This window comes from Rhinopithecus bieti, unplaced genomic scaffold, assembly GCF_001698545.2.
Source record: "Rhinopithecus bieti isolate Rb0 unplaced genomic scaffold, ASM169854v2 scaffold_13857, whole genome shotgun sequence".
In the NCBI taxonomy this organism is placed as follows: domain Eukaryota; kingdom Metazoa; phylum Chordata; class Mammalia; order Primates; family Cercopithecidae; genus Rhinopithecus; species Rhinopithecus bieti.
This window is the reverse complement of record NW_016807741.1, coordinates 2135901-2145746: the sequence shown is the minus strand read 5'-3', so window position 1 is coordinate 2145746 and position 9846 is coordinate 2135901. Positions and strand designations below refer to the sequence as shown.

The window sequence follows — 9846 nt, the reverse complement described above, 5'->3', positions numbered from 1 at the left end:
GCCTGGCCAACATGGTGAAACCCCATCTCTACTAAAATACAAAATTAGCCAAGCATGGTGGTGCATGCCTATAATCCCAGCTACTCAGGAGGCTGAGGCAGGAGAATTGCTTGAATCTGGGAGGCAGAGGTTGCAGTGAACCAAGATCACACCACTGTACTCTAGCCTGGGTGACAGAGCGAGACTCCATCAAAAAGAAAAAAAAAAGAAAGAAAGAAAGAAAGAAAGAAAGAAAGAAAGAAAGAAAGAAAGAAAGAAAGAAAAGAAAGAAAGGAAGGAAGGAAGGAAGAAAGAGGCAAGGCTACCAACCCTCAGGCTATGCTGTTGCTGTTGATTTACTGTCCACATGAAGGCGGCAAGATGCTGAGGTAGGAGTAGAAGGCTGGAAAGAAGGGAGAGACAGTTGACATTTTCAAAGGCAAAGTTTTCTAAGAGGCTGGCAGGAGTCTGGGAAGGCTCTCACTCTCCCTGAAAGTCCTAACACGTCTGCTTCTCACCCCATGAGAACTTGCTCCTGGGTGCCGGCTTTGTCATTGCGGGAAGCTTACATGCCCTGAGAATGGGACATGGGACAGGGTGCTTGGAGAGCCGGAGCTGCAAGGACATGAGAGAGTTCTGGTTAAGTGGGGGAAGGAGCTGGCTGAGGATAGGAGAGTGACCAAAACCCAGCCCAGGGAAGTGCCCAGTCCCAAGTTCCAGCTTTGCGTGGAGCCACTTTGTGTCTACCTTGGGTTAGCAGGGTGAAGCAGGCTTACTGTGTCAGATAGTCTGGTATTTAATCAAATAATTAGTTAAATATAATTCATGGAAGCCAAGCACAGTAGCTCATGCCTGCAATCGCAGCACTTTGGGAGGTTGAGGCGGGTGAATCATTTGAGGTCAGGAGTTCGAGACCAGCCTGGCCAACATGGCAAAACCCCATCTCTACTGAAAAATACAAAAATTAGCCAGGCATGGTGGCATGCACCTGTTATCACAACTGCTTGGGAGGCTGAGGCAGAAGAATTACTTGAACCTGGGAGGCAGAGCTTGCCGTGAGCCGAGATCCCACCACTGCATCATTCCAGCCTGGGTGACAGGGTGAGATTCTGTCTAAAAAAAAGAAAAAAAAAAATCATGGAAATAGCAAAATCAGAATTCATGATTATTGAAAGGGCTGGCTTCAAATTTGCAAAAGATGCAGTAGCCTTGACCTAGACTGATATCACAGGTACCAACATCACAGATGTCCCTGCCAAAAGCTTGGGGTGCTCCTACCAATTGGTGCTAATAGAGGAGGCAGAGGACAGAGTAAGCCATGAGGATTCATTAGGGTTTTTTACATGTGTTTTCCTGTTACGTTATGTTTGGAAGGCTGAGCACTGGTGTGTCTGGAAGGAAGGAACAATGTTATCCTCAAGCAGATGTTATCCTCAAGCAGAAAGTGGAGGTGCTGATGTGATTCTGCCTTACTGCTTTTGGGTGCCTTTACAAGAAACTCCTACAATTAGACTTTGTAGGTAAGTGCCTCTCTCTTTTCCTTCCTTCCTTCCTTCCTTCCTTTCCTTCCTTCCTCTTTCTTTTCTTTTCTTTTCTTTCTTTCTTTTTCTTTCTTTCTTTCTTTCTTTTCCTTTCTTCCTTTATTTTACTTTTTCTTTTTCTTTCTTCCTTTCTCTCTCTCTCTCTTTCTTCTTTCTCTTTCTTTCTCTCACTTTCTTTCTTCTTTTTTTTCTATTTTCTTTTTTATTTTTGAGACAGGGTCTCACTCTTGTCTCCCAGGTCAGAGTGCAGTGGCATGAACATAGCTCACTGCAGCCTCATCCTCTGCGGCTCCAGCAATCCTCCCACACTGAGCCTCCTGAGTAGCTGGGACTGTAGCTGGGATTGTGCCCCATCACTCCCGGTTAATTTTTTGATTTTTTTGTAGAGATAGAGTCTTGCCACGTTGCCCAGGCTGGCCTCAAACTCCTGGGCTCAAGTCATCTTCCCTTCTTGACCTCCCAAAATGCTGGGATTATAGTCATGAACCACCGTGCCCAGCCAACACCTCTTCTAAAATGTTAAATATCTCTGGGGAAGTTAAAAGACTTGTTGAAGTGACTCACATGTTAGTATGAAATGGTTTAACCTCACTGTCTTTCTCCTAATACCTCTTGAACATTGAGAATAGAGATATATTCAAGGGGCTGGGGGAAGGAGAGGAGAAGGAAATAGAAGTTGATTATTATAGTTGTTGTTGTTGTTGTTATTAGTTTTGTTTAGAGGGCATACCGCGGTGGGAAAGCCCTTGGTTGAGATGTGAATTGGAGTGGTGACAAGAGAGATTTGAATATGAGGATCTTTGAAAGTTAAAGTGCTCTCAAAGGACGGTAGAAGGGTTCTAAAAAAGAGGGTTTTTTTTCCTCTTATTTTCCCAGAAATTCTCTCTGGGACTGGGCACAGTATGTGGGCTTCTTTACTATGCTTGGACTATTTTGAAAATAAAACTCAGCTGGGTGCGGTGGCTCATGCCCATAATTCCAGCACTGTGGGAGGCCAGGGCGGGTGGGTCACCTGAGGTTGGGATTTGAGGCCATAGGCAGTCCTTTGGTCACATTTTTGGAATATTACCAATTCACCTGGCCAATGTGGTGAAACCCTGTCTCTACTAAAAATACAAAAAAATAGCCAGGCATGATGATGCATGCCTGTAATCCCAGCTCCTCAGGAGGCTGAGGCAGAAGAATCTCTTGAACCCGGGAGACGGAGGCTGCAGTGAGCCGGGATCAAGCCACTGCACTCCAGCCTGGCGACACAGTCAGACTCCATCTCAAAAACAACAAACAAACACAAAGGAAAGAAAAGAAAGAAAAGAAAAGAAAACTCCACACATCTGGACAAGCTAGGCAGGGGCTGAGGATAGAAGATGAACCAAAAACACTGTTAGCCCCTCCTTTCCGGGATGCCACTCTATCTAGCCTTTGCCCAAGAGGCCTTCATGCCTAATTGTAGCTTTTCGACAGGAAAAGCAGGACAGCTGCTGCTAATTTAATTACATCCAATTTGGGTGGTATTTATTGAGCCTTCTGCGTAAGGCACCTTCTTAACAATGTCCCAGCCCTCCACCACAGTCACCACCCACCTCCCCCCTACGACAAATCTGACTATAGGATTTCCAGGCAGAGAAGAAAACCTCCCACCTTGGGCTTCATCTGTAGGGGCCGCAGTCCAAGCCAGCGGCTTGGACTTTTTGTTTTCTCTGCACTCGGTTCTGATGCCGACACTGCGCAGGTTGTTACAGAACTGCTAGAGATAAGTGTGAAGGCACATGAAGGCACGGGAGGCATTCTTTCCAAATGGGGGAAGGACAGGAAGCAGACAAAGAAGGGCCTCTGCTGTCCTTAGGATTCTCACTTGTATGTTTCTGTTTCCAGAGCATCAGTGATGGGAAGTGTTTGCCTCTCTCTATCATTGAACTCAAGGCACAAAAAACCAAGGCAAAATAACACTTTTTAAAGGCTCTTGCCCCCAGTTGCATCAGCTCCATCGAGCAGGGTTGTGCAGTGCAAGGCTGGAATGGTTTCCAGGGCCTCTGCGGGGGAGGAAGGGAGAGCTGCCCTCCTCATCTCTGAAAATAGTGCTTTTCCCAAATTGCTTTTTTCAAGTTTCCCTCCTTGAAATGTGAAATGACATCCTCCAAGCACACTGTTTGAATCGATGGTATTATGTATATGTGGTGGCTTTAACACAGTCTCAGAGGGACTCCTAGGGAGGTGGGGAGGAGAGCCCTGAGGCTGGGGCACCTTGCTTGCTTTTGATGCAAAACTGCTCTCCAAAAATGGCTCCAGAGAAAGCAAGCCTTGAGATAGTGAAGACAGTGGAGAAGCTTAGATTCTTTGTTAAATGGAAATTAGTTATTTCCACTGCAAAGAAGACATTTCCCTCAAAAGGGGGAAAACGTCCTAAAGACACCTCCCCCAGCTCAGCTAGCACTGGGACACAAGCAAAATGCCTGACTGGCCGGTAAATCATCTTGGGAGGAGAGAGTCTGAATAGAGGGGAAAGCAGAAAAGCAGAAGCGGGGCATAGTGTGAGCTGATTCCAGCAGAGACTGAAAGCAGCAAGGGGCCTGGGCTATGGGATACATAATTGGCTAACGAATAATAAAGCCAAAATTGGATATTAACAGCAATTAATTTCTGTAGAGGCACTGGGGAAAAGAGCTGCAGAAAACCCCATTGGGCCTTAAGCCGAAGCAATCTGAAATTAAACCAGTGTCTCAATTAAATGGGAATAAATATTGCCGCATCAATCTGTGTAGAGTGGGAGGGGGCTGACAGAAGCCCCCTGTGCAGCTCAGGGCACCTTCCTGCATGTCGGAAGTGGCACAGCCTCAGTCAGGCACCACCCGGCCCATGACCTTGAGGCCAGGGCTCCGAAAGTTGTTTCGGTGCACGGCCTGTTGACCCAAAGGAGCCTGGTATCACTCACTGCACGCTGATGGACCCAACAGATGAGGAAACGGAAGGAATTTAGTTCTTTTGAAAACAGAGACCCCGTCCTAATGGCAGCAGCAGTTGCATTTGCAAGGAGATTCATGAAGACAGAAAGAGCCTTCTGCGCCTTCCTTCCAACCGACTTCTAGCGGCTCCGTCCCCTCCGGCGTGGGATCTGGAACTAACGCTGACTAAGGCCGAAGGAGGAATGCGTCTTTTTCCTTGCAGGTTGAAGATTTTTGTTGTGGTTTTGGCTTCTGTGGAGAGGGCTGCGGGGGAAGGGAAGGAGGGTGTTTGGGGATGGCGAGGACACGTCGCTGGGTCCTCAGGGAAAATGCCCGCTCCCTGGCAGGGTCACTGGGGCTATCCAGGAGAGGAGGCTGGAGGTATGGGCGGGGCGTCCTAATGGGGAGTTCAGGAGGATGCACTGAGACGGCCTCAGCAAACAAAACTCCAAACCCCCAAGCGCTTTCGCGGCGGGTCCTCTCCCAACCTCCCCCTTGTCTGTACCCCTTCCCAGGCTGCACCTGCCAGCCCCTCTTTCTTGCAAGTTCTGAGGCTTTCCGGGGTGCAGAGTGGGGTCCTCAAGGCCGCAGGTACTGAAGTGGATCGGAGAGAGGCCCGGAGGAGGACGAGGGAAGCAGGACTGCAGGCGCCGGGCGCACAGGCTGACCGGCTGCACGGCCGTGAGGATGCGGCGTCTAGGCCCAGGCCTGCGGCTGGGGAGCGCTGCGGGTGGCCAGGGGAGGACGTGACCTCCCGCCCAGGCCTTCGGTCTGGCTCGGCCACCCTTGGAAGCTGAGGATGTACCCTCGCCTCGATTCGTCCCTCTTCCTGCCCCCGACTCCGTAATAATCTCTAACGTTGACCGTCGAGTGTCCATCTGGCGCTAGAGTGAAATCAATGTGCATGGAAAATGGAAAAATGACCTCTCCGGGGACAGTCCCTGGCGTTTGTCGCCCCGAGCTGGGGGCGCCCTGACCTCTTCGCCTCCCCCTCGACTTAGAACTTGGGCTTGGGGCTTGTCCTAGAAAGAACCTGAGACTAACCCGCGTCTACCCACACCTCGGATGGGTCCAAAGCTTTGGGAACTGCAGGAGGACCCGAATCTCAGGAGTTCCAGGTCTGCATGATTCAGGAGAGAAAGAGAAAGAAAGAAAAAAAAAAATCAAGACTGGGAAATGGAAGCAAAAAAGAAAAGGGAAACCAGCGCCTGCTCATCTTCTCCTTGCTCCATGGAGGAGTCTCTGGTGCATTCCAAGAGAAAGAGATGAGAATGCCTCGGGGCGCGTTCCGGGCCGGCAGGGGCCGAAATGGGGCCCGCGCCTACAGTCGTGGAGCCGCAACTCGACGCAGAACCGCCCTGGGAACATCACACGAAGTTGCAATATGCACTTGCAGCCAAAGTATTGCCTCCTGGACCCCAGGTCTCAGTATTTTGTGTGTGCTTAAGCAACAAATAGGTTGGATTTGAATTTCAAAAGAACCCTCCCAGTGTAATTTTGAGAGAGAAAGCTCTTAGTGATTCTGGAAGTTTGTTTTCTGGGTTCCGGGCCCCTGACCCAGTCCCTCAGGTCTTTTTTAAGACAAAAGGGAGAAGGATAGGAAATAAAAAGATGAACCTATTGAGAGTTGCTGACACTTTTATTTCTGACCTGGAACATTCCTTGCCCTCAATAAGGCCTGATTTTTTTTTCTTTTCTTTTTTCTTTTTTTTTTTTTTTTTTGAGGCCATCTAAATTTGTTGCAGGAAGATCATTCCAGGCCTTCTACACAGCTCTATAAGGCAAAAAGCCACACACATTGCCTCCCATAAATTCCGTTTGAAGTCCTTTTTTCTTATATGTCTACATTTGTGATGCAATTAAGTATTGAATACATTTTCTTTTAAAAAAGCTGAAATGATATTGAGAAAGACTTGGCAAAACACCCAATGAAAGAATTGTAGATGGGATTTGGGGAAAAAAGTCTTTATTGGGTACCATCATTCTCATTATTGTTATTATTGACATCCTCATCACTGTGAATCAGCCAGCCCAGCCTCCAACACACATACCACCAGCACAACTCCTCATGTTGACTCATGGGCCCTGAAACCACCCACAGAGTAGATGAGGAAAGGGAGGCTCCATCTGTCCTAGGGAGAATGCTTTGCAGCTGCCCCCAAAAGACTCCATTCTAAGATTGGAATGGGAGGAGGGTATTATGTAAGTTCAAGAGGAGGAAAGAGAAAACGTTTTCCCTGTGGAAGCAGCATAGGTAGATGGACTTTTGGTGGCTAAATGCCTTCCTCTAAATGCTAGCATTGGCTATGGTTATGTGGGAAAATGTATGTGTGCATATGGGCACACCCCTCCTCCAAATATCTCTCTGGCAAAAGCTCCTCAAACATTCACAAAAGCTGCCCCCCTCCCTTTGGTAACAGAAGTAACTTACAGGAGTTTACCTTTGCCTCTGTTAGAAGGTCAATCTCTTTTCCGCTTAAGCGGAGATCTGGGCTGTTTCTGGCGGGGGAAAGAAGAATATCACCAATTTTTCCTTTGATACATTTCTAAATCTGGAAGTATCTGGTAGAGTTACCTGAAGAACCGTATGAGCTTGCGTCACGTTGAGGACTGTGATGGCGGCATATGAGCCTATCAGGGCCTTCTTCACATATTCAGTCAGCAAACTGCCTCAACCTTGTCCTACTTTTTCTTAACCATATAATTCCCCTTTCATTTAAGCCATAGACTGTAGCTAGAGGGGCTCAAATAGGTAATAAGAGAGAAGATGTTAAAGAGTTAAATGCCCTCAAAAGGGAGAAATATCCAGGTTTCTTGTAAAATTACTGGTGGCATCAATAGGCCCCAAATACAGAAGGCTGACCTTCACTTGGACATCTTATTCGAGCACAGAAGGAGCCTGGCAATTATACACAGGACCAAGCGGTCCATTGGTCTCTTTGCCATTTTCGACCATTAAAGCCCTACATAAACATACATTTTGTAATGAGACCCACCCAGTGGACACAGGCAAATGCCCACACCCTTGCACACAGACCTAGTAGACCCAGAATACTCCCACACACATTAAAGCTTTCTGGAACAAGAGTTTACATAAGTAATGAAGTAAAAAATATGCCCCTCCCATCATAGATTATCCACAGCAGAAACCTAGCTGGCGTCAGCCATGGTACCTGCGGTTTAAGCTCTCAGCTTAAAGCATCTGAAAGGGGCATTACGTGGGAAGGCATCCGGAGATTTTACCGGAGGGCACATCCGCGAAGGGTACAGCAACCTCTGAAGGAATTACGGGGAAGCAATTACCAAAAAGAGGCTCGTCAATGTGGACATTTGTGGGGCAAGGGGTTTAGTAATCAGAGGCTTAAACCATGCCTAAAGGAAGCATCCAGCAGCCTTCACAGTGAACAGAGGGGGCAGAGCAAGGGGCTTTACACCCCAATAAGGCCCAGCACTGACTGCTTTCTTCTTCCCAAACCTGTCCAGAAAGGGCGAAGGGGACACCAGAACTCAGAAAGCTACTAGTTTCAGGGGAGGTATATTTTGAAGGCAATGGCAAATAGACAGGGCTTGTTAAGGCTCGGGGGTGAGAGAAGCTGTTTTCCCTTTCTGTCCTGCAGCCAAGCTTGCCTCCTGGGTCTCCAGAGGCAGCCCAGCACCTGCAGTCTGCAAGATGTGCACTGCAGCTTTCTCTCTGCAGGGGCAAGCAGGTTGTGCCACATTCTGCAGACCCAGAGAAGGTTCTGGGAGTATCTAGGTGGGGTGCTACACACTTAACCTCTGCTTGACTCTAAACACTGCCTTAGGAGGGCAAATGAAGAGCCTAAGAGGTAAAAATTACACAAGGATTGCACATAGTAGGTACTCAATAAATATTTGGGGGAACTGAGGCCAGGGAGGGGCCCTGATCCAAGGCATCACTGAATACTAATTTATTTAGCAGGCTAGACTGAGGCTTTGGAGAGGAAAGAAGTCCTCAGTAAGCTTCAGTGGAGACTCTTAGGCCTTGATTACTGTGTCAGGAATCAAATTAATCTCCTAAACATCCCTTATGGCCTTGGCCTTGCAAAGCCAGGCCTCTGCCATGCTCGGGGGAAGGGATGCAGCAGGCTTCCTGGGCAGAAGGATCCAGCTCTTGGCCTCCTTTCTCTGCTCCTCCCTCTACTGCAGGGACCTGCCCCTCCTCCATTTCCTCCACCTGGAAATTAATGAGCTTAGGTCTTGCCCCATCCGCTGCAGCTTGGTGGTTAATACAGAGCTGGAAATGGGATGAGATTGTGGCAGCGCAGTATGAGGGGGGTCTCTAGGACCAGCTGCTGCTCAGGGTCTAGTGATGGGAGGAAGGCCTGATTTGGGAAGCAGGTTCTTCAGGATGAAAAACTTAACCCTTTCCATTCCCTGACAGCCTCTTTCAAAACAGTCTTTCCTCAGACCCCCACTTGCACACATTCTGTTTTCCTTCTGTTCACATTTTTAAAGGAACACGTCTCCCTTGGGTCCATGTAGGTTATTGTGCCTCTCCCTTCCTCTGCAGCTCCTGGATCTCTGCCTGAAACTGCAATAACAGCTACAGGGAGGGCGTGAGGTGCTCCTTAGAGCCATGGCCAGGCTTTCAGCTCCGATGGAGCTTGTGAACCCGCTGGGAACTGGCTCCTTCTTGTCCACATAGCCTAGCGACTTCCTTAAGCTTGTCAGGTGCTCTCAGCTCTACAGCAAAGGGTGACAAACAGCTCCCCCTCTCCCTTCCAACCGCCTGCCCTCCTCCCCAAACCTCAAGCAGAACACAATATATCCGCAGTCCAGGCCCTGAGGCAGTCTGCCAGTCTCTGGATGCCAAATTATTATTTTTTTAAGGGCAAATCAAAAAACTCAGCTCAGAACAAAAACACAGTCACGGAGGAAAGTGTCGACCCACATACAATGAGTCCTGAGCCCAGAGAAAAATCTGCACACACAAGCACTCCGCAATGCGCTCCCAAGCGACCCCCTCCCCACGCAAACCGCATCTGTGCTGCACAGATCTGCTTCTGTCACAGAACCAGCTTCTGTTTCTCTCCCTGAGTCTGTTTGCATCTCTAAGCCCCTGTCTGTCACAGGCTGCACACCTCCCCACCCCACGGGCTCCGGTGCGGGACAGGCAGCCGGAGGGAGCTCGAGACCCCTCCCCTCGCGCCCGCAGCCGCTGCGCTGAGGTCTGCGGAGGGCGCCTGGTTCGGTCGGTCGCTCCTTCCTTGGCGGGCCCTTGCCGACCCACGGTGCTCAGCCAGCCCCATTCTTGGCATTCACCGCGTGCCTTAATTGTATGGACATTTAAATCAAGGTCCGCTGTGAACACGGAGAGAGAGGCCTTTCTCCTGAGGAAGGAAAGGAGGAAGGAAGGAAGGAAGGAA

General features: G+C 49.0%; 1 protein-coding gene across 1 annotated transcript; it reads right to left on the bottom strand.

Annotated features, from left to right (window-relative positions):
* Window positions 1-3146: 3146 nt before the first annotated feature.
* On the bottom strand, window positions 3147-9800 carry LOC108536709 (uncharacterized). The gene is made up of 2 exons (XM_017883712.1): window positions 4982-9800; window positions 3147-4723 (listed from the first exon to the last, which is right to left on the bottom strand). The coding sequence occupies exons 1-2, from the start codon at window positions 5335-5337 to the stop codon at window positions 4636-4638; spliced, it is 444 nt and encodes a 147-aa protein (XP_017739201.1). The 5' UTR covers window positions 5338-9800; the 3' UTR covers window positions 3147-4635.
* Between the last annotated feature and the right edge of the window lie 46 nt (window positions 9801-9846).

Bases quoted from the DNA above. Each gene is read 5' to 3' on its own strand.
- LOC108536709 (XM_017883712.1), bottom strand. From the start codon at position 5,337: ATGGACACTCGACGGTCAACGTTAGAGATTATTACGGAGTCGGGGGCA. The intron at 4,724-4,981 runs GTGCAGCCTGGG...CTTCCCCCGCAG, and splicing joins CAAGAAAGAGGGGCTGGCAG to CCCTCTCCACAGAAGCCAAA.